This window comes from Dendrobates tinctorius, unplaced genomic scaffold (genome assembly GCF_039654945.1).
Source record: "Dendrobates tinctorius isolate UK_male_01 unplaced genomic scaffold, ASM3965494v1 ptg000374l, whole genome shotgun sequence".
In the NCBI taxonomy this organism is placed as follows: domain Eukaryota; kingdom Metazoa; phylum Chordata; class Amphibia; order Anura; family Dendrobatidae; genus Dendrobates; species Dendrobates tinctorius.
Window position 1 is genome coordinate 957,219 of NW_027362040.1, and position 27,681 is coordinate 984,899.

Here is a 27,681-nt window from a genome sequence, read left to right on the forward strand (position 1 = left end):
TTTTTCATTTTTAGGTCAAAATGTGAGGGCTTGTTTTTTGCTGAACAAGTTGTACTTTTGAACAACACAATTGGTTTTAACATATCGTGTACTGGAAAACGAGTGCAGTGAAATTGCAAAAAAGTGCATGTTCACTAAATGCTAAAAGTGACCTGCCATTATGATTCTTCAAGTCATTACGAGTACATAGACACCAAACAGGTTATTTTTTATTTACTTGGTGAAAAAAAAAATTTCCAAACTTTGGTTAAAAAAAAGGCAGCCTTTGTCAAAACCCGTAGCATCTCCATTTTTTCGTGATTTGGGAATGGGTGAGTGCTTATTTTTTGCACACCAAGCTGACATTTGTATTGATACCATTTTGGTGTAATTACGATTTTTTGATCGCCCATTATTGCAATGTAGCGGTGACCAAAAAAAAAGTAATTCTGGCGTCTTGATTTTTTTTCTCTGTGCGCCATTTTTTGATCAAGTCAATTTTTTTTTATATTGATTGGGTGATTCTGAATGCAGCGATACCAAATATGGGTATGTTTGATTTTTTTTTTTTTGTTTTATTTTCAATAGGGCGAAAGGAAGGTGATTTGAACTTTCATATTTTTTAATATTTTTAAAACCTTTTCTTTTAATTATTGCATGCTTCAATAGTCTCCATAGGAGACTAGAAGCTGCAGTGGTCTCATTGATGATCAGAGCCGGCCACCGTCTCATAGCAATCCGGCTTTTGACAATCATAGAGGTCTGCTGGAGACCTCTTGTTGTAATGCCAACCCATCAGTGACTTGCGATCACGTGACAGGGTCACCGTTGAGCGAGAGTTCCGGAGTGCGTGCCGGAAGTGCCAGTTAAATACCACTGTCAGAGATGGATAGAGGCATTTAAAATGATATCAGACACGGGTGGATCGCGATTCCACCCGTGGCTTTTAGAGGCACATGTCAGCTGTTCAAAAGAGCTGACGTGAAGGGAAAGATGTGGGCTCAGTGCTGGAGCCCACATCAAAGGGAGCGATTCTGATGTCAGCGTACTATTACGCCTAACGTTGAAAAGGGGTTAAAAAAAACGGAGTGGGGTGCCCCCAATTTTTGACAACCAGCTTGCTAAAGCAGACAGCTGGGGGCTGGTATTCCCAGGCTGGTACAAGGCCATGGATATTGCCCCCCCCAGCATAAAAATAGCAGTCCGTAGCCACCCAGAAAAAAGGCGCATCTATTAGATGCGCCAATTCTGCGCTTTGCCCTGCTCTTTCCACTTGCACTGTAGTGGTGGCAAGTAGGGCTCATATTTGTGGGGTTGATGTCACCTTTGTAGTGTCAGGTGACATCAAGCCCACGGATTAGTAATGGAGAGGCATCTATAAGACACCTATCCATTACTAATCCTACAGTGATATTGTAAATAAATACACAGGTAGAATAAAGGTTTTTAATTGAAAGAATGACAGACTCCTTTAATGATTCTAAATTAAACCATACTTACGTCAACGCCCATTCCATTGAATCCCTTGTCTCCTGTAATAAAACAAAAATAAAAAACAACAATATCCCTCACCTGTCTGACGTTTTTTTCCGCCCCCCACCTGATGTTGGGGGAGGGGGCGAACAGTAAGATGGACTTCCTGGTGAAGGTGTTTGGTACGGATGCTGAACTTTACTGTTCATGTTCACCTATCCCTGATCAGGACAAACCGCAAATAAAGGACTAAACCCATGTGTGGGGAAAGTACTATTCATTTAAACCCACACATGGGTTCATTCCGGCTCTTGTGGTTTGTCTGAGGAAAAAAGTCTGTTATACTTTGAAACGCGTTGACATTGACAATAAAACACATTCCTTTATCCTAGATACTAATTATTTCTCTGGAATATCCATTGGTATTCGTGCCAGCGTGGAATTTAAACCGCTTGCTATTATATCGTAATTTTATGTTATAGCAGAGATGCACTTTTATTTGTGGTTCTGAAGCAGATATTCCAACAAGAAAATGGAAACTCACTGCTTTAAAACTGTAAAGGAGCATTATTTCTTCTACCAACCTGAGAGCAGCTATAGCTTCTTCTACAGATCGTGCTTCTATCTCTCCTTCCTCTACCACACGACGATTCACGTTTTCTTCCAGCGGCAGCTCTAGATGTGTCTTCGGGCTTTCAACAGCAGCTAGGAAGACAATATTATATTTATACAAAAGTTAAATGCATTTTGTTGCATGATTAAGTAGTACACATGATCTGTCGTGCTTACCTTTCTGAACATCTTCCTTCTGCAGAGTTTCTTCTATTTGTGCTCGTGTCACTTTTGTGGGAACAGGTTTTGCTTGTTTGCTCTTCAACTTGGAATCCTCCTCCTCTAGCAAGCGATGGCTTTCCTTCTTTCTCTCTAACAGCTCCAGGCGACGTTTTTCCTTTTCTTCCTAACAAAATGGATGACATTTTGGCATGAAGCGAAGTCTTAAAACATCCTGATGGTTAGAGCTGCATCATGCAGTACTTGGTTTACATTACATGACAATTTTATAAATTAGCATTAAACTGCATGTATAATAAAAAGAACAATGGAGGCCCCAGTTCAATTAGAATTTCATTTTGTATGCCAGTCTTTATGAAGGCCGTGCAAGATGCACTAAATTGCACACACCGCTTAATAAATTTGGTACATCTTACAACTGATGTACACCTCCAAAAACAATGTGATCTTTTGCCAGCACCGCCAAAGTTTGGGGTGGTGTATGTACTGACAGTGCTGGTTAGAGCTCTTGGTAGGGAAAGTAGATCACTGAAACAAGAGTGACCTATCAGCCAGACACAGGAGGCAGGCAGTAAGGGGTGAACATAGGAAGGCAGGGAAGGAGAGCAGCAAGTGCAATGTCCCATCCCGCACTTGTGGCTCATTTGCATACAATCTGAATGCTGGATTTCGGAGAAACTGCTAAATGGATTTCTGCAATCAAGGTGGATTTAATCAGCAAGGAAGCGCCTGTTCATGCATGCCATTAGTTTGAGGTATACAATCCTCATGTTCCATTTAGTCAACCTTTTTTGAGTTCTTAATAGAGAAGTAGTTTTGGACTGTTATTAACAATGTTTATACTGAAAAACACTTAGTATGGGAGATATTTACTAAGGAAAATGCAGCTTGCACCATATTATGTGTTTTAACCACTTTTTGTGCACCTTGAATGACAAGCAGATGTGACCCTGTGGAAAATAGGGGTAGCTTCACACAGAAGAAGGGTATGGCTTGGGATGTGACCCTGTGTGACAAAATTTGGGCTTATAATTTGACAAGTAAGCCACCCAATGGTGGTGTAAACGTAAATAAAAGTTTAAATTTACCCTTAGTCAGTGTCATAAATTTGGCTTTTTTTTTGTCTATTAATAAATTATTAATCTCCCCACTTTAGTCCCCCTCCTCAATTTTATTTTACTTGGCTGCCAACAGTCATTAGAGGAAGTCTAGCAGCTTATTCCAGACAGTTCAAGTCATATATCATTGACCACCACTGAGATATATTAATAACGTGGCACAATACATGGGACCTATATAGGATAAGAGGAAAAATTGTAATCTTGCTTTTCTTCATGAAAAAAAGTTTACGTGATCATATGATGTGTAATACAAAATGTAATATTACATATTAGAGTATGTGCAGCCGATCAGTAAACACTGCGGGTTGGACGCTTGGTACTTCTGCAGCGTCCAATCTGCAGCTTCCAGACGTTACAGAATAGTGGATGGGATTATTAAAAAATCAAATGTCCACAGACGCCCGCGGATCACCCGCGTAAACGGACATGCAGCGCGTCTTTCCAGACCGCAGCATGTCAATTTCTCTTGTGGAGACGCTGTACAATATATTGGATGCGGTGAATCCGCATAGTTCAGTGAACATATTAAGTCCAGTCAAAATACGAAAAAAAATCCTTTACCCTGAACAAATTCCAAGAAAGCGTTTTATTGTTTTTTTTGGTAGTATTACATGTAGGGAAAAACATACTAAAAGTTTATCAAGATAGGGTTACCACAAAGGGTCCAAATGTGACGTCAAAGAGTATGGCCGCCAAAGCTGTAAAATGTTAAATGCGACTCGCCTTTCAGTGTCTATCATATTTCTTTTACAATTACTACTATTATTATATTTATTATTTAACAATTTATTTATCTTCTTTTACAGAGCTGAGAATGATGGAAAGTCAAGAAACTTGCCCTTATGCAGCCATGAAGTAGAAGATGACGGAGAAAGAGTGGTGATTGGTGCGAAAGGAGCTGAAGGGATCAATAAAGCCAGTATTGAGAGGGGCGTTAGCACTGTGGTAGCTGCTGGAGCAGTGGTGCACAAGAGATGTCGTATGAACTACATAAACAAGAAGCAAATAGACTTGCATAAGAAAGCTACTTCCGTTCATCGTTCACCAGCCAAGAGAAGTACACGGGTGTCTACTGGATCCTATGATAGCACGATGCAGTGTTTGTTCTGTGGACATGATGTGGTGAAGACAAGATCTAGTAGTGATTTCGATGACTATAGCTTTGTTAAAACGGATGGATTTGTAAGGTCCATCTTGTCACATTGCAAACAGCGTAATGATGACTGGGCAATCACCATTCAAGGGAGAATCGCGTACTTTGGGAAGGACTTACATGCTACAGACTGTCTGTATCATCGTTCATGTGACATTAACTTTCGGACAAATTACGGAATTCCTATACGTCATGGTGGTGGATCTACTACAAAGAAACCGCGAAAGGTAGGGAGGCCGATGAACATAGACCAAGATCAAGCGTTCTTGAGAATGTGTGCATTTCTCGAGGACAACGATGAAGAGCAACTGACTGTCACAGATCTTGCAAAGAAAATGACGGAGTATCTTGTAGAAGGAGACAGTGCTGCCTATAGTAATAAATGGCTGAGGTATAGGCTGGAGGAGAGGTATGGCGATTCGCTATTCATAGCAGAGTGTGAAGGGTTGCCTAACATTGTAACGTTCCGTGAAAAGACCAGAATAATCCTGAGGGACTATTTCCGTAGTCAGGAAACGGATGAAGAAGCCCAGAAGAGAGCCATCATAGAGACTGCGGCCAAACTAATCAAGAGCGATATCAAGTCTAAGATCCCATCTTCAACCAATGAATATCCGAAGACTTCTTGGCTTGAATGTCAGTCTGCCTTAGATTATCTCCCCCTGAGTTTGCTTTGCTTGCTTGAAACCCTCTTCGTTGGAAAGGACATTCACAGGAAGGTCGCAAGCATTGGACAATCAGTTGTTCAGGCTGTACGTCCCAGGGCTGTAGTAGCTCTATTGCAGCTTGAGTTAGCAGTCCAGCTCCATCATCATTTCAGGTCTCGATTTCTTGTAGACAGTCTCTCAACCATGGGATATTGTTCATCATATTCAGAAGTTCAGTGATTCGAGGAAAACGCTGCCGCTTCTGTTGGCCAGGATGTACTCGATGGTACCATAGACAGACTGGATACGGCACTGCTGTTCGCTGCGGACAACGTCGATCATAATATCATCATGTTAGACGGGAAGGGGACTTTCCACGGAATTGAAATGGTAGCTACTGTGACTCCAGGAAGGAAGTTCAGTCGCACTGTTCTCAGACAGAAGACTGCGGACTTGGAGATAGTTGAACAAAGCAGAGTTGATGTAAGGGAATACCGTTTCGCAAAACACACTCGCTGAAACATAAAATTCAAGCCCTTGCCATTTCTCGACGCCATTGACCATCGTGTTGATGTATTGTGGGAGATGTCTTTACGCTTCAAACAGCCTGCACCGAGCTGGAATGGAATGATGCACATGCTACATAAAGACTGTGATCATCCGGGGTCGTCTTCGGTAATCTTCCTGCCCATCATTGACATGTATTCCGGAGACAAGTCATGCATCTTCTCTACTCTTGAGTATCTGTGCAAACTTGCTGATAAACACCGATCCGCTGCAGTTGTTACATACGATCAGCCACTCTACTGGAAAGCGTCCGAAATCAAACACGAGGTGCCTGAAGACAGCCCGGTTTGAGATGTTATCTTGATGCTCGGGAGCTTCCACACATTGATGAATCCTATGGGTGCCAAAGGAACGTTGATGGATGGGAGTGGAATCAAAGAGATCTTGGGAACAATTTACGGTGACAATGCTATGCAACACATCATGACTGGAAAGGCAGTTCAGCGTGCAGTTCGTGGCCATCTCCTCCTTGATCAGTGTCTTACTCAGCAAGTTGCAGACAAAGTACTTTGTGACCATCCCGGTTTTGCAGACCTGTTGCAAGAACTTGAGCAGTTGTATGCTCGGACACTGACAGGGGAGAGTGACTTCGGTCATCACTTCTACCTGCCTTAGTGAAATTGAAATTGTCCACCTCTTGTCCACCAAAAGAAACGGATTATCCGCTCACTCTCGCACCAGTAAACTATGGCTGAATTACCAACAGATGGTTGGAATTGCAAGGGAGCTTATCGAGGCCGATCGTACAGGATCCTGGCTGATGCACCTTCATGCTGTAGCCAAATATTTGCACATTCTTGCAGCTGCTGGGCATAGGAACTATGTGAAGGCCACCTACCTTTACCTCCAGTCTATGACCACTCTGGAAGATGATATGCCATCAGTCTTCCATAGATTTATGAATGGCTTACATGTTGTAAGGCGGACTGATCAGTACTGGGAAGGCCTGGGTTGCGACCTAGTAATCGAGCAAGCTCTGATGAGCTCCTTAAAAACTGCAGGAGGACTCACCAGAGGAAGTGGAATGTCCGAACATCAGAGGGCCTTGTGGACCCTGTCTGTGCCAGTGTCCTCTTCCTGCAGTGATGCAATGCAGGGTTTCACTTGCCAGAGCTGTCACCAGTGAACAACACAAGGAGGCAAGAACGTCAAGGACGAGAAGAGATCGTGAAGACCTGGAGAAAATTGCAGAAAAACTCGAGACCTTTTCACCTTTCTCTGATGTAGTGTTTCTTAGCAACATTATCACCGGTGTCAATGCAAATAAGGATGTGAATGTCCATAACCTGTTCACCATTGACGGAGAAATAGTGGCAACAATGGAGGGTCAATCACTGTTTTCAGTTAAGTACAAGCGGTCAATGAAAGCCAAGACCCTGGCATCCAGTGAGGCTATTGACGTTGCTAAGAACAAAACAATAGACCCCGCTCTTTTGTTCCAAAGGTTTCTTGTGGTGTCTCAAACTGCTGATCTTTCCCTTGATGAGGTGATGGCCTATGAACTTTCATCATACCCACCATTCCTCTTTGAGGCAAAACATCTCTTACGCAAACCAAACAAAGCACAACTGATGACTGCTATAAAAGAACAGAGTTCAGATGACGCAGTACTCAAGGATGTACCAGAAGTGGAACATTATGTTCTTGACGGAGGTTCTCTTCTCCATCGACTGAAGTGGTCAGAAGGAAAGACATATTGTTCAATCGCTGCAGACTATGCATCTTTCACACTAAAGCACTATGGTAAGGCTACGATAGTATTTGATGGTTACATTGGAGGACCAAACACTAAAGGACATTACACATCAGCGACAGCACAAAAAACGAACAAGTAAAGTGAAAATTGCTGAAGGAACGAAATTTGTCGGGAAAAAGGAGGACTTCCTTTCGAATGTGGAGAACAAACAGTCTCTTATCAATCTCGTTTCACAGCGCATGAATGACAGAGGTTGCCACGTAATACAATCAGAGGGGGATGCAGATGTCGAGATTGTTAAGGCAGCAGTGTCAATGTCATCCAACAAAAGTACTAGTCTCATTGGCGAAGATACAGATCTTTTGGTGTTGTTACTTCATCACGCGTCAACCAGCTTTATTTCTACTCGGATAAAAGGAGTCCTGCAACATTATACGACATTAAGGCTAGTTTCACACTTGCTTTTTTTTGCAGCGCGTTTTTCCCGCAAAAAAACGCATTGAAAAAACGCATACAAAAGCATACAACTGCTGCGTTTTTTTCAAGCATTTTTATGAGCATGCATGAAAAAAACGCAGCGTTTTTATGCGTTTGTAGTGCGTTTTTACCGCGTTTGCGTTTTTTCCAACATTAGGTGGCCCCTCACACTAACCCAAACCATGACTTTACTAACCCTAACCCTGACCCTAACCCTGACCCTAACCCTTAACCAAATCATACTTAACCCTAACCCAAACCCTAAACCCTAACTAACCCTAACCCTGACCCTAACCCTGACCCTAACCCTGACCCTAACCCTTAACAAAACCATACTTAACCCTAACCCTGACCCTAACCCTGACCATAACCCTAACCCTGACCCTAACCCTTAACCAAACCATACTTAACCCTAACCCTGACCCAAACCCCAACCCTAACCCTGACCCTGACCCTAACCCTAAACCCCCTTAACTAACCCTAACTCTAACCCAAACCCCTAAATTCCATGGTTAAAAAAAAAAAACGCATATGCAAAAAAACGCATACATGAGCATGCCAGTGCGCACATATGCGCATCCATAGGCTATAATGGCCATTTTTAGCGCAAAACGTGCGCATATGTGCGCATGCGTTTTTGCAGGGCCAAAAAATGCAACATGCTGCGTCTGTAAAATATAAACGCACACCCCAAAAAAACGCAGCGCATGAAAATCGCATACATGCGCTTACAAGCGCGCAGGTATGCGCACCCATGTTAAATATAGGGAAAAAAACGCATGCGCACATATGCGTTTTTTTCCAGCGCTAAAAAACGCAAATGTGAAACCAGCCTAAGGTTATGAAGAAGTTCCTGGGAAACCATGTCTGCAGCAGTCTTCTGTTCCTTCAAACAGAGCTGAGATTGAATATGCTGGGTGTAAAGCGATGGAGGCATTGTTCGGGGGCAAACCTGGAGACAATCTGTCTGCAATGAGGTATTCTACTCTCTGCAAAAAAGTTGGTTCAGCCAAAATCTTTGTTACACCTGAACGACTGCCACCGACCTCCTCTGCAACGAAGTATCATGCCCTTCGAGTTACCTCCAAGTGATGCTTTGGATGGACAATGGTGAGGCCATGGACACTACTGAATGGGGATGGGAATTGCAGAACAACAGTCTAGTTCCAGTGATGATGGATACTTCACCCGCGCCAGAATCACTTCTGAAAATAATTCACTGCAATTGTTCTCGTGGTTGTAGTACACTTCGGTGCACTTGCAAAAGACACGGACTTACCTGTTCACGGGTATGCGGACCATATCAAGAAGGGCATTGTGACAATATGAGTGAGGAAGCAGTGTCTGATGATGAAAATAGTGACTATTGACCTGACACGCTTATTCAGTGATGAAGTAGGTCTTAAAATGCACTGTGTATTAATTTCTAGAAATGTACATATATGTCATGATGTCATGACCTCGCCTGTCCATGTAGTTAGTATAAAACTTTGTATAAAAATTGTTATATGAAAATATATAGTATACAAAATGCAAACTCTTCTGTAACCTAAAGCTACAGCTTTGAAATAGGGAAATATTCGTTATTTTTAGTGCGATGGCTGTCATCGTTTTATGACATCATAGTTAGGACCTTTGTGGTGATCAATTTTTGGAAAACTTTTAATATGTTGTTCCCCACATATAATAGTAATAAAAAAAAAATCATAAAATGCTTTCTTGGAATTTGTTCCGGGTCAAACCGTAGTTTGACTGGACTATATGAAGATTCACCTGCGTTCAATAGACTGCAGCGCTTTGGATGCAGAGAACATGTGCTGCATTCCAAAGCGCTGACAGTTCCGGATCGTCTGCACATACCCTAAAAATGACGGTAGAATTATTTACATTTTATAAGGAAAATGTAAATAACAACCTTGAGTAATATATATTTATACTGGCATTAAGCATCATTAGTAAAGTGCAGAGGAGGAAAAGAAGTGCAAGCAAAGCAGTTTCAGCAAGACCAGATGTTTATTCTCAGCGTATCCTAGAGGCCAAGGACGACTCAAGGAGGAGATACAGCTGGAAGCAAGTTGTAAGGTTTGCCACATCAGAGCGATAAGATATTCAATGTAACAACTGCTTCTAATTATTATACTATGAAAAAGAAAAGCAGAAACACATACAGCAGCAAACATGACAGCATGAACAGGGTAAATCGTCCCCATCACTTTCATTATGCATGTAGATTTCCTGACTTTCAAGTAGACATGGGAATATCTTACCATCTACTTTCATTTCATAATTTCAAGTTGTAGGGTATACAAGTATACAGCTATTTTTAAGAACTAACCTGAAAATAAGCAATATAATTTCACCCACCCAAATCAGAAGCGTTTATGTAAAATGGCAGCATATAGTGAGTGGGAAAGATGATAATTACTTACTGGTACTTGGATCCTCCCGAACCATGACCCCACCATACGGAGAGAGTATGTGACTCCCAAGAAAAGGAAACCTACAGAATAAATAGAAGGAGCCTCTCCATATGCCTCAGTATGTTTACAGATCAGAAGAGGTAACCGTACCATTAGAGACACCAAAAAACATACATGGAACTAAGACAAGGGCCACACAAATACCCCTTTCTTTCACAAAGTGAATAAGGGGAAGACCTTCCACCGCCAGAAAAAATAAGAGCCGGAATAAGTACGGTGCTGTCATGGTTCGGGAAAATGCAATTATCGGTAAGTAATTAGCTTTTCCTTACATCCTGACAGCACTTTACGGAGAGACTAAAATAGAAGAAAACCCTAGGGAGGAACCACCGCAGAAAGAACCCTTCTTCCAAAGGATAGATCAGAGTTCTAACCTGTATCGTTTAAAGATAGTAGAGTGAGTGGACCAGACTGCAGCTCTGCAGATCTTATCAATGGAAGTGTTAGAACTCTCTGCCCAAGATGTAGCCATGATTCTTGGGAGTAAATTCTTGGACTACATAAACCTCCAAAAAAATCACCAGAAAGACCGAAATACAAAGAATATCTATAGGAAAATGTTAATAAAATATAATATAAATGTTATATATTTTTATATATTTTCTATATATTCATATATATATATATTTTTTATGACCCGTCTACGACACTTGAACTGTTCTGATCTTTGACCTTTGTGGCGCATCACATGTCCTTCATGGCGCCAAGTTTGAATGTATAAATGTGGAAACAGCTCTCTGTATTCATATGTCATCCCCTGAAGAAGTGTTATGCTTCGAAACGCGTAGGGAATAAATGGTTAATTTTTTAACCTTGTGAGGCTATGGAATTTGTCTGGCAGCGCACCTAAAGTCCAAGAATTTACTCCCAAGAATCTTTGCTGCGGTCACCGCTGTGGACCGTTGGACGTGCAGCAGGCTGACATACTGATTATACATGCTTTACTCTCTCTTGGAAAGGGTGAGTATAAATACCTTTTAATTCATACGATTTACCCAGATAAGACCCTATTTGCGCTCTTGTCTCAACCTTTTAGTGTATACAACAAGATGTAGCCATGTCACTTGTAGAATGAGTCTTAACCTCCAGTGGACGATTCTAACCTGATGGTGAGTAAACTAAGGTTATGACTACTCTAACCTACTTAGCTATGGTGGATTTGGTAGCCCCGTTACCTTTTTTTGGACCCTGAAACAATACAAACATTGACGAGGACTTACCCCAGGGGCTCGTGACTTCAAGGTATTTAAGCAGGTACCTCTAGACATCAAAAGAATGAAAGACTAACTCGCCATGAGAGTTTGGATTCTCACAGAAAGATGGCAGAGCTATTTCCTGGGATCTATGAAAACTGGAAACTACTTTCTGGAGAAAAGCTGGACCAGATTTTATGATCACTGTCTTCCAAGAAGGTTGTGAAGGGTGCATTAACTGAGGTGGTCTGTGACTCAGCCACCCATCTAGCTGAAGTTAGGGCCACCAAAACAGTTTTCAGGGTGAGTACCCCAACAGTGGCATATAAAATTGTCTCAAAGGGATCCAGCATAAAGGCATTTAATACTAGATTCAAGTCCCAGGGAGCTACTCTAGGGCCCCTCGCTGGTCTGAACGCAAAGGAAGCTTTGATAAATCTACGTAACCACAGGCGGTCAGCTATTTTTTTTTATCAAACAAAGCTCCTAAGGCAGCTACATGAACTTTTAATGTACTGGTAGACAGGCCCTACTCTAAACCCTTTTGAAGTAATTCAAATACTTTTCTAAGGGGAAGCCGCTGTTGTATTGCTAGACTGCATCTGGAGAATTCTGGGACAGTTGGGCAATATCCAGGGGTCCGAGGCAGACATAATTCTCAGGCAAGTGAACCAACAGCTTCTGGGAAAGATGGAGGCGATCAGTATGACCTTGGCTCCCTCAACACCACTGGAATTAAGAGTAAAGGGTGGAAACATACAGTGGGGGAAATAAGTATTTGATCCCTTGCTGATTTTGTAAGTTTGCCCACCGACAAAGACATGAACAGTCTATAATTTTAAGGGTAGGTTAATTTTAACAATGACAGACAAAATATCAAACATAAAATCCAAAAAACATGGATTTTTGTGAGTACTCACCGTAAAATCCTTTTCTCCGAGACGCTCATTGGGGGACACAGGTACTGTGGGTGTATGCTACCGCCATCTGGAGGCTGACACTAGGCAACACCACAAGGTTAGCTCCTCCCCCGCCGTATACACCTTCACCCTGATTGCGGGTGGAAGCCAGTTTAGTGCAAAAGCAGTAGGAGAACAATAACAATCAGCCTTAATGCCGAAAACAATATGTCTGGCAAAGAAAAAACCACCGTGATATTCACAAAAGAAATACACATTAATTAAATAAACTAGAGCCAACTTGGCTAATAGGGTGGGTGTTGTGTCCCCCAATAAGAGTCTCGGAGAAAAGAATTTTACGGTGAGTACTCACAAAAATCCATGTTTCTCCTTCGTCTCATTGGGGGACACAGGTACTGTGGGACGTCCTAAAGCAGTCCCTGGGTGGGAGATTGACTCACCGATCCAAGCTGCATGCACCTCTTCGTTCAAAGGTGTGCCACTGCTGCTTGGAGAATCCTTCTACCCAGGCTCGCATCCGCGGAAGCCTGAATATGGATACTGTAATGTTTAGTAAATGTGTGCAGGCTGGACCAGGTCGCTGCCTTGCATACCTGTTCCGCAGAGGCCTGACGCCGAAGCGCCCATTGCCCGAGTATTGTGCACTTTGATCCCTGATGGAACTGGCGCACCTCTGATGCGATAGGCTTCCTGAATAGTTAAACGGATCCATCTGGCTATGGTCGCTTTTGAGGCCGCGAGTCCCCTTCTGCGCCCCTCGGGGAGCACGAACAGCGTATCCATCTGGCGAAAAGGTGCCATCCGCGACACGTACCTCTTGAGTGCCCTCACCAGGTCTAAGGTGTGAAGAGCTTTCTCCACGCGATGCACCGGTGCCGGACAGAACGAAGACAAGACAATATCCTCATTGATGTGAAAAGAGGACACCACCTTCGGAAGGAAGGGGGGGAGCTGGTCTAAGCACCACCTTATCCTTGTGGAAAGCGAAAAAAAAGGTGCTCGGCAAGACAGAGCCGCCAACTCCGAGACTCGCCTAACGGAGGTAATGGCTACCAAGAATACCACCTTCCAAGAGAAGAACGATAAGGAAATATGCTGTAGCGGCTCAAAAGGCTCTTCCTGCAGAACACTCAGGACCAGGTTAAGGTCCCAGGTGCCCATCGGCGCCTCATAGGGAGGTACTAGATGAGAGACTCCCTGGATGAAAGTCTTTACCTGCATATTAGTAGCAATCTTTCGCTGGAAAAGAACGGACAACGCCGATATCTGTCTCCTAAGGGAGCTCGGGGCCAGCCCAGAGTCTAGGCCTGATTGAAGAAAGGCCAAGATGTTGGGAATAGAGAATGTAAGGGGCGAACGACCCCGCTCTCGACACCAAGTGAAGAAAACTTTCCAGGTGTGGTGGTAAATTCTCGCCGAGGTCGGTTTCCTGGCGCTAACCATTGTAGCGACCACCTTACGCTCAAAACCTGCTTGAGTTAGAACCCAAGATTCAATGGCCATGCCGTCAAACACAGGCCCCTGAGTTCGGGTGGAAGATCGGTCCCTGGTGCAGTAGATCTTGGCGCTCTGGCAGTCGCCATGGGACCTCGGTGAGCAGCCGCACAAGATCTGTGTACCACGCCCGTCGGGGCCAGTCTGGTGCCAGCAGAATTGCTGGGACCACCTCTGCTTTGGTCTTCCTGACGACCCCTGGACCACTGTTAATGGGGGAAACAGGTATGGAAGGCGAAACTGGTTCCATGGTAGGACCAACGCATCCACCCAGAGCGCTCGTGGGTCTCGTGACCGAGCGATGAACACAGGCACCTTGGCGTTCATCCTGGACGCCATCAGATCCACATCCGGTGTTCCCGACCATTGGAAAATTTGCTGGAAGACCTCGGGGTGCAGGGCCCATTCCCCAGCCACGACCTCTTGTTGGCTGAGGAAGTCCGCTGCCCAATTTTCTATGCCTGGGATGTAGACTGCCGAAATTACTGACTGGTTCTTTTCAGCCAAATGAAGCACATGTGCTATCTCGCGCATGGTTGCCTGTTATGAGTGGGTCACCAAGGAGAAAAAAGCAAAACAAGTTAAGTCACAGAAAACCAGAGAGGTTGGTAACTATGCAGATCCCTGATCTTACCACACAACTAGCAGTAGCCGTGGAGCGTGCCTACGATGTTCCTAGACGCCTCGTCACGGCCGGAGGACTAAATAAGCCTAAAGCAAGAAAAGGGAAAACTAACTGCCCCAGAGCAGACCCCGAAGGAATAGATAGCCCCCACACATGTATTGACGGTGAAACAAGATGAAGGCACAAACACAGGCAGGAAAATAGGCTGAGCAAATGATGGGGCCCAAACTAACTAGACAGGAAAGGAAAGACACTGTCTGCAACCTGCAAAAAACCCTACAAAAATCATGTCCAACACTTCTGATAGCAAAATTAACCCTGAAGTCACTAGACTTCTCCCACTATATCAGCACTCTGAAATATTCTGAGACAGAGCAAAAAGAGACTGAACTAGTAAGGGACAAAAAGCCAATTGGCAAAATACTGATAAATAAGAGTGGAAATTCAGCACAGCCCCCAGCAGGGGCTGGCTGACCACACCAAAAAACTGAATAGACCAACAAAATCAAGTGTGAACATTAGCAGAAAAACTTAGCTTTAGAAGACTGGAACAGAGCTGAAAACCAAGAGCTGACAAGCCAGAAGGAATCACCAGCAACTGAATAGGGCGTCGGCTGTCTTAAATCCAATCTGAGACTCCTGAGATCCAATCGTCATCCTCATTCTCAGGTGGCAGATCTCCACCGATCAAATCAGCCTCTCTACCTCTTTACCACCAGAGGGAGTCTGGAAGGAGAACTCACAACTGGTGAACCAGAGAATGAACTCACAACAGTTGCCCTGCTGCGCCTGCCCCCTTGATGATTTACATAAGCCACCACCGTGGTGTTGTCTGACTGTATCCGAATGGGCCGTCCTGCTAGGAGGTGCTGGAAATGCTGCAGCGCCTGCCAGATCGCTCGTATTTCCAAAAAGTTGATCGGGAGATGAGCTTCCTGTTGCGACCACCGGCCCTGGGCCGTCTGGTGGCGAAAAACTGCTCCCCAGCCGAGGAGACTGGCGTCGGTCGTGACAACTAGCCAGTGGTCTGGGGGAAAAGGTTACCCCTGAAGAAGGGAGGATCTGGTCGTCCACGACTCTAGCGATTGCCTGACCTGAGGGGATAGCCGGCACCGCTGATCGAGAGTGAACGGGTTCTTGTCCCATGCTGACAAGACAGCGTGCTGTAGGGGTCGAAGATGAAATTGATCAAACGGAATTGCTTCCATTGCTGCCACCATCTTCCCTAGTATCCTCATCCCAAACCGAATGGTGTGAGGGACCGGCTGCTGGCGCTTCTGGACTCCTTGTCGGAGCGCTAGGGCTTTGTTTTGAGGGAGAATTACCAACCCTTGGGAGGTATCGAAGACCATTCCTAGAAAAGAAATCCTCCGAGCTGGGACCAGAGATGATTTCTTCCTGTTGACCAACCAACCTAAGCGGGAGAGTGTATCCAGTGTAATGCTGACATTCTCCTTGCACGCCCGAAATGAGGGACCCTTCACCAAGAGGTCGTCTAAGTATGGCAAGACGACTATGCCCCGCGAGTGTAAGATGGCCATCACGACTGCCATTACCTATGTGAACACTCTGGGTGCGGTGGCTATCCTGAATGGGAGTGCTTCGAATTGAAAGTGTCGACCATTGATGGCGAACCGAAGAAACTTTTGATGCAGAGGAAAAATGAGAACGTGCAGGTAGGCATCCTGGATGTTGATCGAGGCTAAGTACTCTCCCTGCTCCATGGCTGATAACAGAACGGAGAGATTCTATCCCGAAATGCTTGACTCTGATGAACCTGTTTAGGAGCTTCAGGTCCAAAACCAGTCTGACTGTCCCGTCCTTTTTGGGGACCACGAACAGATTGGAATAAAAACCCTGAGCTTTTTCGTGCTCTGGTATGGGAACAATGACTTCGTTGTTTTGGAGTGAATTGATGGCTCCTAGCAGCGCTTTCGCCCGGGGCTCCAACTTGGGAAGTCGGGAGAGAAAAAACCGTGTTGGAGGGTACCTGATGAACTCTATTATGTACCCTGAAGTCACCAGTTCTACCACCCATAAGTCGTGTGCTACCTCGGCCCAGATATGGCGAAAAAGGAGCAGGCGGCCGCCCACCCTGCTGCTGTCGCCTACTAAGGGCTCCGAGTCATTTGGCTGAGGGTCTCTGGGCCCTGGCTCCTCTCGACCTGGGCTGGCGAGCGCGCATCCTTCCTACCGGAATGGGTCTATATGAGACCTGTCGCTCCCTATCCTGGTTGGAGCGAGGTGGGCCGGCCGAACTGGCTGCTGCCATCCATCTGGTGTTGCGGAAGGCTCGAAAACGTGTCGGGACCTGGCAAAAAGGCTGTTTCGCCTTTTACTGCGGGAGGAAGCTGCTTTTCCCTCCTGTCGCATCGGAGATGAGCCAATCCAACTTCTCCCCGAACAGGCGGCCTCCCTGATAGGGCAAGGAAGTCAAGGACGACTTGGAAATTGAATCGGCTCGCCAAGTTCTCAACCAGAGTGCTCTCCTAATGGCTGCCGCGTTAGCGGCTGCAAATGCCGCACAATTAGCCGCATCCAAAGAAGCATTAAGTAGTCTCCAGCCATAGAAATCTGACTTGCGATCTCAGACACCTCCGCAGGTAGGCCTCTATCCTGCAAGGCATTATTCAAAGACTCTGACCATGACACCATGGCCTTGGCTACCCACGTCGCCGTGAACGAAGGGGCGAGCGCCGAACCTGATGCCTCAAAAACTGATCGAGCCAAGCCCTCTATGAGCCGATCCGTGGGGTCCTTAATGGACGAGCCGCTAGGCACCGACAACAAGGACTTCGAGGCCAGGCGCGACACTGGTGGGTCCACCACTGGGGATTCCACCCAATTCTTACAGAGTTCCGGGGAAAATGGGTATCTTGCCTCTATAGACTTCTGGCCCGAGAAGCGCTTTTCTGGGAGTTCTCTGTGGCGCTGCACTATATCCTCAAATTCTGGGTGAGTGCCAAATACTCTATGCGGGTGCTTGGCCCGCGGCCAAGGTAGCATCATCTTCAATCCCCAGGGTTTGATTGACAGCTTCAATGAGGCTGTCCACTGTCTCCCAGCATCCCGGGGTATCTAGATCAAGTGTCTCGTCTGAGTCACAATCTAAACTCTGCCCGCTCCTGCTCGCTGGTGAAGGGGAGCGTGATGCTGAACTCCCCGATGCCGAGGCACCGGATAGGCCAGGAGACCTTGTACGGGTTTGTTTCCTTCGCCTCTGTCTGGCATGGGAACGGCCCCTGCAGGCCAAAGGTTCCTGTGAGGTGGAGGACCCTTCCCAGATAAGCGAGCCACTATCCTTGCCTCCCTTTGGGGCGTGAAGGGACTCGATCACCTTTGTAAGCGAGGCCACAGACTGGGACAATGATAGCGCCCATTCCAGAGGATTCGGCTCTCTGGATTCAGTCGCCAAGGGGGGCTACTGGGCGCGTTCGGAGTCGCAGGCCTCGCACACTTTGGCGCTCTGCGCTCATGGAAACGGGGCCTTACAAGAAGTGCATGCAGCGTAGAGAAAAGTTTGCGTCTTCCCTTTCCCGGCCATATTGTACCTGCCAGGCGTTTTATATATCCAAAAAAAAAAAATTTTTTTTTTCTTCTGCCTCAATGCCAGGGAGGGGTGGGGGAGAGGAGGCCCCCTTGCTGTTTTAGCAGCCTCCACAGCGAAGCTGCATTTACCCGACCTGCATCCCCGACCTCCTGCACCTCCGTGGGGCAAACCGACCTCTTTCCTGGTTGCGGCCTACCCCTCACTGAAGCCGGAGCCTGGCCGCCGGAAGTGACGCCGCACGCCGAGGGCGGTACTTCCGCCGCTGCCTAACACCGGCCAAAAGCCGGGGGTAAATTTTTCTCCACCGCCCGACGCAGCGGCGACAGTGGCACGCCGAGGCCTAACATCGCCCAAAAGCCGGGGGGGGCTCAATTTTTGTCCACCGCCCGCGGTGCCGCGCAATGCAGCGGCGGCGATGGCGTGCCGCGGCCTAACACCGGCCAAAAACCGAGGGCTCAAAATTTCTCCACCGCCCGCGGCGCCGCAACGCAGCGGCAGACACAGTGCCACGCCGGTGATGACGGCAAAAAAAATGGCGCTACTCTTCCTACAATGGACACGAGGAGTGCCTTAGGGAGACGCACACCGCTGCCTGCCGCTGCTGCCCAGGAGCCCCCCCGCACACCCGTACCTTAAATGCGGCTGTCCACTTCACTCAACAACAAACCAGGGAGCGGGGGGGTGGTGTGAGGATCCTGGACGGTGCAGGCACCCTAACTCCGTCCAGCTTCAGCCGAGGAGAGGGACCGTCTGCCTCCTTGCAGCACCTTCGTCTTGCGTTGGTGGACGCTTGGACCGTCTTGTGCCTCTGAATAGCCCATGGTTTCTCTAGGTCCGGCATCATGTCCCACGTCACTGGAAAGGGTACGTGGAGGGACACTCGCACGTGCTCGCCCGTTGCTTGTTTGGGGAAATCGGACCCTTTCAATAGGATCCGTTGCCCTGTCTAATTTTCATGGACAAAAAAGTCTGGAGAAAAAGGATCAGACGTGTGCCGCCACTAAGCAAAAAACTGGCTTCCGCCCGCAATCAGGGCGAGGGTGTATACGGCGGGGGAGGAGCTAACCTTGTGTTGTTGCCTAGTGTCAGCCTCCAGATGGCGGTAGCATACACCCACAGTACCTGTGTCCCCCAATGAGACGAAGGAGAAATCACATTATATAAATTATATGAATTTGCATTTTGCAGTGAGAAATAAGAATTTGATCCCCTAACAACCATTAAGAGTTCTGGCTCCTATATACCAGTTAAATGCTCCTAATCAACTCGTTACCTGCATTAAAGACAGTTGTCTTACATAGTCATCTTTATAAAAGACTCCTGTCCAACTTCTCCAACATGGGCGAGACCAAAGAGCTTTATAAGGATGTTAAGGACAAGCTCATAGACCTGCACATAGCTGAAATGGGCTACAAAACGATAAAAAAAATAGACTGTTCATGTCTGTCAGTGGGCAAACCTACAAAATCAGCAAGGGATCAAATGCTACAGAAAAGCATCCACCTTACTAGAGGATTCAGGGAATTTTTTTTCCCTGTCTTGCGGTGGATACCTTTACATGGGATACCCGGCATATACCTATTTTGGCATACACGACTGCAGGTCACTGACCACCTATGTTCCGGGCTACACTCTTTACTTGATCTTTGGCTACTATTTGTGGCTACTATTACTAGCATCTAGTAATTAACCCTAGTACACTGATGAAGGTCTATCATGACCGAAACAATTGTAACTATTGGCTAGTGTATGTATTAAAATTCTGATTTTTTTGCACCAAAAATCCTTGAGTGTGCCCGGTATTTGATACTTGGTTATAAGGTTTGGGAACCTACTGTGCTTCACCTCCCTGTTTGGCTGTGCTAACATTTATTCCTATATTTTGTCCATCAGTTGAATTGATCTGGTTCCCCCACCTTATGATTTATGTAGGCCACCATTGTTCTGTTGTCAGAACAATGACCACCACATTTCTACCTGAAATCCACTTAAGTAAAACCTGTAATGCTTTCCTTACTGCTAATGCCTTTAGGTTTGATGATTTTTTTCTTCCTTGTGATGCCCCATAGACCCTGAAAAATTTGACCATCTAGGTGGGCACCCCACCCTTTTGGACTTGTGTCCATGGAATTACCACTGGTTCCTGAACTGTTTATAGAACTCCTCTCGAGGTTCCTTTTGTCCAACCACCAGATAAGGGCGTCTCAAACCTGCGCAGGTAACTGGATTTTTTGGTCTAGATGATCTGCCATCCGTGCCTGCACTCCAAGTATCTCCCATTGAAGATGTCTCATATGAATTTGGGCCCACTGTACTGCTGGAATTGTGGCTGTTAATAAGGGGAATAATGTCCCCATTAGCTTACCAAAATTGCTCAAATCACCTGAACTTTCAGATGATTTTCAAAATCTTCTCCCGTGGAAGAAAACACCGTTGATGGGTTGAGTCACATCCCTAGAAAAATCTGAACCTGTGGAGGTCTCAACTTTGACACACCTTAGTAAGGGTGCTAAGTCACCAGAAACGCGTTGTGAACGCAAGCCTTGTTTTTCTATGCTGGCCTTTTAAACTCACCTTTGAAGTGACCAAGTGAATAAAAGGATTTATGTATTCACTACATCGTGGAGTTGGACATTCCTTTCTTCATACTAATAAAATGTCTTTTATCCTTATGTAGAAAGACATTTCTGCTACAATCTTGGTGAAAACTCTGAGTACTATGAAAATTCTGAAGGGAAGGCATTGGTATTGCAAAAGGAGTTAATTCTCTCTAATGTTCACTACTACACTGAGTAATTTGGTCTGGATGTATCAGGATGTGGCAATATGCATCCTTCAGGTCTATCACTGCCATGAAACAAAACAGGTATAGCCGTCTTACTATTTAAATGGGAATTTAAAGCCTTTTGATTGAGGATAGTTCTGTGAGCCAGCTGTTTTTTTTTTTGTTTTTTTTTAAACCAGGAACAGATCGCTGTAAAATCCAGTTTTAATTTCTGATTCTAGTATTTTGACCAATACCAGTCTCTTTAAAAGCTTCTGATCTTTTAACTTGAATGCCCTCTTATCCTTTGTCGCTACTCATGTTATTATGGACTATTCTTATTGGCAGGGTGGAGGAAAAAACTAGACAGACATTGGGAAATAGTAACCACGACCCATCGGGAAGCTGGCAAAGAGGCCCAATAATCTGAAAAGAACTTTAGCCTTCCCCCCTAAACGAACCCTGGCATCAAGGTTGCATAGGTCTTCCTTTATTGGGGTTAGGTTTATTGAAAAAGTAGCCACCGTTCTGGGTTTTGTTCTTTCTCCAGATGCCTCCGCCCCTTGCGCTCTCATTTCTGTTTTCTTTTGGAGACCAGAAAGGATTTTTTGGATCTAGGAAAAAAGGTAGTTAAATCCTTTTTTCTATCTGCTGATTTTTTTTAAATTTTATCTAGCACAGAGCTAAACAGATAGCCCCTCTGACAGGGCATAGCACAAAGTTCCATTTTGTATTGAAAATCCACAGACCAGTTTTTAAACCAAAGAGCTCTACTGGCGGTGTTAGAAAGGGTACAGGAGTGGGCTGTCAACCCCATGTTATCCACAGATACGTTTGCCAGGAAATTCGCCGCTTTCTGAATTGTAGGCAGGGCTTCCAAAAAGTTGATCTTCTGGACATCAAAGGCTCAGGGGACAGACAATTGAATATTCTGGGGACGCCTCCTGCAACTCCTGAAGAAATTTCTCCAGGTATCTTCCAACTTCACCCTGCAGGGCTGCAGGTCTCCTCCCACAGGATGTGGAAGCCACATTGAGGTGTTTGGAGAGGTCCCGCCTTTTTATTCTGTAGGTTTCCTGTTCCTGGGGGTGGACACTCTCTCCAAATGGTTCTGTCAGGGTGTAGGGAAAAAGTACTTACTTGTACTTGGGAAGAAAGCAGAGAAGTAAAACAAATGATTCGTAAGGTGCAGGCAGCAGCGGGAAGGCTTTGGCAGGTTTAGAAAAAAAAATAGTTTTTAGTGAGAATTAAACTTTTAATGTTTTTGACTTATCTATAAACTTAAAATTACTGTCTGCATTCTCCCCAGCTGAGAAATTACCCAAGGAAAAATGTGTGCTGGTAAACACAGACTTCATCCATTACATCCAGTGACCCCCTCTTTTAATATGTGAGAGATCCATTCTCTATTATCGCTTTACTATATCTAGCAGAATGCCCCCTTTTTATTGATTTGTATCCCAATCTGCATCACATGCATGTATAAATGGGTTTTTTGCAAATACCATTCACACACAAATAAAATGATCTGCAGATATTTGTCAGCATTAGACAAAAGATTGAGAATAAAGAACATGCTGCATAAGATCAGCCTTCTATTTTCACCAGTTGTTATGTTGTAATTACGTTTCAATATGCTAAATATGTGGGAGCATAATCTAAGGCTATGTGCACACGTTGCGGATTTTTAGCCTATTTAGCTGCGTTTTTTCGCTGCTAATGCTGTGTATTTTTCCGCAGTGGAATCGCGGAAAAATACACAGCATGATCATTCTTTTTGCGGAATCGCAGCGATTCCGCACACATAGGAATGCATTGTTCTGCTTACTTTCCGCATGTGGCTATGCCCACCATGCGCAAAGTAAGCGGAAAATGTGCGGATGGTACCCAGGGTCTGGAGGAGAGGAGACTGTCCTCCAGGTCCTGGGTACCATATCCCTGTTAAAAAAATTAAAATAAAAAATCGTGATATTCTCACCTTCCGGCAGCACCCGCAGCGTTCCCAGGCCTCAGCGATGCTCCCGACAACTCCAGTTCCCAGTGATGCCTTGCGGCAATGACCTGTGATGACGTAGCGGTCTCGCGTGATGCTACGTCATCTGGGGTCATTGTCGCAAGGAATCACTGGGAACGGGACTTTCCAGGAGCATCGCGAGGATCGGGAAGGCTGCGGGGGGACACCAGAAAGTGAGAATATCACGATTTTTTTAAAATTTTTAACATTATATCTTTTTACTAATGATGCTGCATAGGCAGTCTCAATAGTAAAAAGTTGCTTACACTTGTCAAACACTATGTTTGACAAGTGTGACCAACCTGTCAGTTTTCCAAGCGATGCTACAGATCGCTTGGAAAACGCTAGCATTCTGCAAGCTAATTATGCTTGTAAAACGCTAGTTTTTCGCGGGAATTCCGCATGCGGATTTCCTGCAGCAGGAAGTTGAGGGATTGTCACGGAAATTTCCGCGGCAATTCCGCACGTGTGCACATAGCCTCAGAGTAATAAAAACAGGGTGAAGTAGAAATCATTTAGGCCGGCTTCACTCAATTGTGTTTCAGCACTCTGACGGCTAATGTTAAGTGTGTGAACATGGTCTTAGGCTGCAGTCATGCACTGTAGCAGAAAAGCACAGAAGCCCAGTGTGGGGTTATTTTTGTAGTTAACTGATCCCCTGTATAATAATTTGCAGGGAAACATCGGCCTCATCTGCAAGACTGTGCAATGTGTTGTAATGTCCTCATGGCTTGACAGGTGAAGTGGCTGTCTGCCTGGAGAATTGACCACCTCTTTACGGGTGTAGACGATCCAGCCCGGAATCTCCAACTCCCTATCTATACTGGTAAGTGCTGCTCTAAATAACTTTTTACATGTTATGACTTACTATTGTCGATACTGAACTGAACTGCGTCCGTCTTGTTCATAACACAGGAGTTTAGGTTGTTGGTTGGTACTGGTGGTCCTTTGTTTCTGTTCTTGTGCACCTTACTATTACCCGTTTGCATTTTGTAGTACTTATATTACTCATATTTAATAAAACGATTACTTTCTTTATAGGTGATATGTGCGAAACGGGGCATATTTATAAAATTTATAATATTTATAAAATGGCTATATTGAATATGAATATAGTGTGTGTGTAATATATATATATATATATATATATATATATATATACACACACACACACACACACATATATACATATATATACACACACACAGTACAGACGAAAAGTTTGGACACACCATCTCATTCAAAGAGTTTTTTTTATTTTCATGACTATGAACTATGAAAATTGTAGATTCACTTTGAAGGCATCAAAACTATGAATTACCACATGTGGAATTATATAGTTAACAAAAAAGTGTGAAACAACTGAAAATACTGTATGTCTTATATTCTAGGTTCTTTAAAGTAGCCACCTTTTGCTTTGATTACTGCTTTGCACACTCTTGGTATTTTCTTGATGATCTTCAAGAGGTAGTCACCGGAAATGGTTTTTACTTCACAGGTGTACCCTGTCAGGTTTAACAAGTGGGATTTCTTGCCTTATAAATGGGGTTGGGTCCATCAGTTGTGTTGTGCAGAAGTCTGGTGGATACACAGGTGATAGTCCTACTGAATAGAATTTGTATTATGGCAAGAAAAAAGCAGCTGAGTAAAGAAAAACGAGTGGCCATCATTACTTTAAGAAATGAAGGTCAGTCAGTCCAAAAAATTGGGAAAACTTTGAAAGTGTCCCCAAGTGCAGTGGCAAAAACCATCAAGCGCTACAAAGAAACTGGCTCACATGAGGACCGCCCCTGAAAAGGAAGACCAAGAGTCACCTCTGCTGCAGAGGATAAGTTCATCTGAGTCACCAGCCTCAGAAATCGCAGGTTAACAGCAGCTCAGAATAGAAACCAGGTCAATGTCACACAGAGTTCTAGCAGCAGACACATCTCTACAACAACTGTTAAGAGGAGACTTTGTGCAGCAGGCCTTCATGGTAAAATAGCTGCTAGGAAACCACTGCTAAGGACAGGCAACAAGCAGAAGAGACTTGCTTGGGCTAAAGACCACAAGGAATGGACATTAGACCAGTGGAAATCTGTGCTTTGGTGTGATGAGTCCAAATTTGAGATCTTTGGTTCCAATGACCGTGTCTTTGTGCGACGCAGATAAGGTGAACGGATGGACTCTACATGCCTGGTTCCCACCGTGAAGCATGGAGGAGGAGGTGTGATGGTGTGGGGGTGCTTTGCTGGTGACACTGTTGGGGATTTAATCAAAATTGAAGGCATACTGAACCAGCATGGCTACCACAGGATCTTGCAGCGGCATGCTATTCCATCCGGTCTGCGTTTATTTGGACCATCATTTATTTTTCAACAGGACAATAACCCCAAACACACCTCCAGGCTGTGTAAGGGCTATTTGACAAAGGAAGAGAGTGATGGGGTGCTACGCCAGATGACCTGGCCTCTACAGTCACCAGACCTGAACCCAATCGGGATGGTTTGGGGTGAGCTGGACCGCAGAGTGAAGGCAAAAGGGCCAACAAGTGCTAAGCATCTCTGGGAACTCCTTCAAGACTGTTGGAAGACCATTTCCGGTGACTACCTCTTGAAGCTCATCAAGAGAATGCCAAGAGTGTGCAAAGCAGTAATCAAAGCAAAAGGTGGCTACTTTGAAGAACCTAGAATATAAGACATATTTTCAGTTGTTTCACACTTTTTTGTTAATTATATAATTCCACATGTGTTAATTCATAGTTTAAAAATGAATCTACAATTTTCATAGTCATGAAAATAAAGAAAACTCTTTGAATGAGAAGATGTGTCCATACTTTTGGTCTGTACTGAACCCGCATCAAAGCCGGGACATGTCAGCTGTTATGAACAGCTGACATGTGCCCGCAATAGGCGCGAGCGGAATCGCCGCCCACCCCTATTAACTAGTTAAATCCCGCTGTCAAAGCTGACAGCGGGCATTTAAATAGCATTTCCGGCCGCCGGGCCGGAAATGACGCTATCGCCGACCCCCGTCACATGATCGGGGGTCGGCGTCATGTTGCCTGGACAACCTGGTTGGACAACCTGGTTGGACAATCTGACAACCTGGTTGTTCCAGGCATATGGCTTTCAGCGCCACCCGGTGGTCGGCGCTGAAAGCACAGCAGTAAATCTGCTACATATGGGCGATCTGCTCATCGCCCATATGTAGCAGAGCCGATCGGGTTGCGCATGCTTCTAGCCTTCTTTGGAGGCTATTGAAGCATGCCAAAAGTAAAAAAAAAAAAAAAAAAAAAGTTTAAAAATAAAAAATCCTAAAAGTTCAAATCACCCCCCTTTCGCCCCAATCAAAATAAAACAGTAAAAAAAAAAATCCCACATACACATATTAGGTATCGCCGCGTTCAGAATCGCCCGATCAATAAAAAAAAGCATTAACCCGATCACTAAACGGTGTAGCGAGAAAAAAAATTCAAAACGCCAGAATTATGTTTTTTTGGTCGCCAAGACATTGCATTAAAATGAAATAACGGGCAATCAAAAGAACATATCTGCACAAAAGTGGTATCATTAAAAACGTCAGCCCGGCACGGAAAAAATAAGCCCTCACCCAACCCCAGATCATGAAAAATGGAGACGCTACGGGTCTCGGAAAATTGCGCAAATTTTTTTTTTTTTTTTTTTGCAAACTTTGGAATTTTTTTTTACCACTTAGATAAAAGAGGACATAGACATGTTTGGTGTCTATGAACTCGTAATGACCTGGAGAATCATAATGGCAGGTCAGATTTAGCATCTAGTGAACCTAGCAAAAAAGCCAAGCAAAAGACAAGTGTGGGATTGCACTTTTTTTGGCAATTTCATCGCATTTGGAATTTGTTCCCGTTTTCGAGTACACGACATGTTAAAACCAATGGTGTCACTTAAAAGTACAACTTGTCCCGCAAAAAATAAGCCCTCACATGGCCATACAGACGGAAAAATAAAAAAGTTATGGCTCTGGAAGGAAGGGGAGGGAAAAGTGAAAATGCAAAACCAAAAATACCCCTGGTCGTTAAGAGGTTAATGCCCGAATTTTGGCATAGTTTGTGCCAGAAAGCGGTCCCATATGCCTTCTTGACACATTGGTGTGGCTTACTGGGAAAGTGGTACAGCTTTATCCACAATGGGACATAGTTTGAGATGCAACATTGCCTCAACATTTTGGCATGGAATTAGCCAGTAGTTATAGAAAAGTTTATCATCCGTCCATAATTATAAATGTATATTATTTTCAGACACCCCCCACTCCACCCCAGAGTTTAATATGATGTGTCAGGAGTTTAAAAAAATCTGAATGACTTTGACAAAGTATTTTTGATGTAAGCAAATGGTAGATGTCATGAACCACTGGTATTAAATAAGAACTCTTTATAACTAAAGGATTATTATAGAAATTGTATTGTAATTGTGTATATGGAACTGAAGGAAATGGTAAGCATAAAGCCATGCAAACAAATCAAATTCAGGGATTAAAAAAAATTGTTGCTGAAGAGTGCAGCATTTCTGTGACCATCTGATCACCTGAGCTGCTGCCGGTCTCAAAAGCTGGACCCTTTCCCAGAATTTCATGCACAGTGCTCATGCCCTGCTTATTGTTTATGCTTCACAGTTCTCACAAATATGTCAGAAGATGGCGAGTGTTCTGCATAAAAAATGGTGACTATGTGTGTACACCCCTGCCTACACGCCTAAGCAAAGGGAGAAGTAATGTTT

The 27,681-nt window shown here is 44.7% G+C and overlaps 1 protein-coding gene across 3 annotated transcripts in view; it reads right to left on the bottom strand.

The window, feature by feature from the left end:
* The window catches only part of CCDC124 (coiled-coil domain containing 124), an 86,323-nt gene that overhangs the window by 22,175 nt on the left and 36,467 nt on the right, over positions 1-27,681 (bottom strand). For all 3 annotated transcript variants that reach the window (XM_073562965.1, XM_073562963.1, XM_073562964.1), the window contains exons 3-4: positions 2,242-2,410; positions 2,037-2,157 (exon numbers count right to left, since the gene is read on the bottom strand). In XM_073562965.1, the coding sequence (XP_073419066.1) occupies positions 2,037-2,157; positions 2,242-2,410 (290 nt within the window). The remainder of the gene's footprint in view (positions 1-2,036; positions 2,158-2,241; positions 2,411-27,681) is intronic.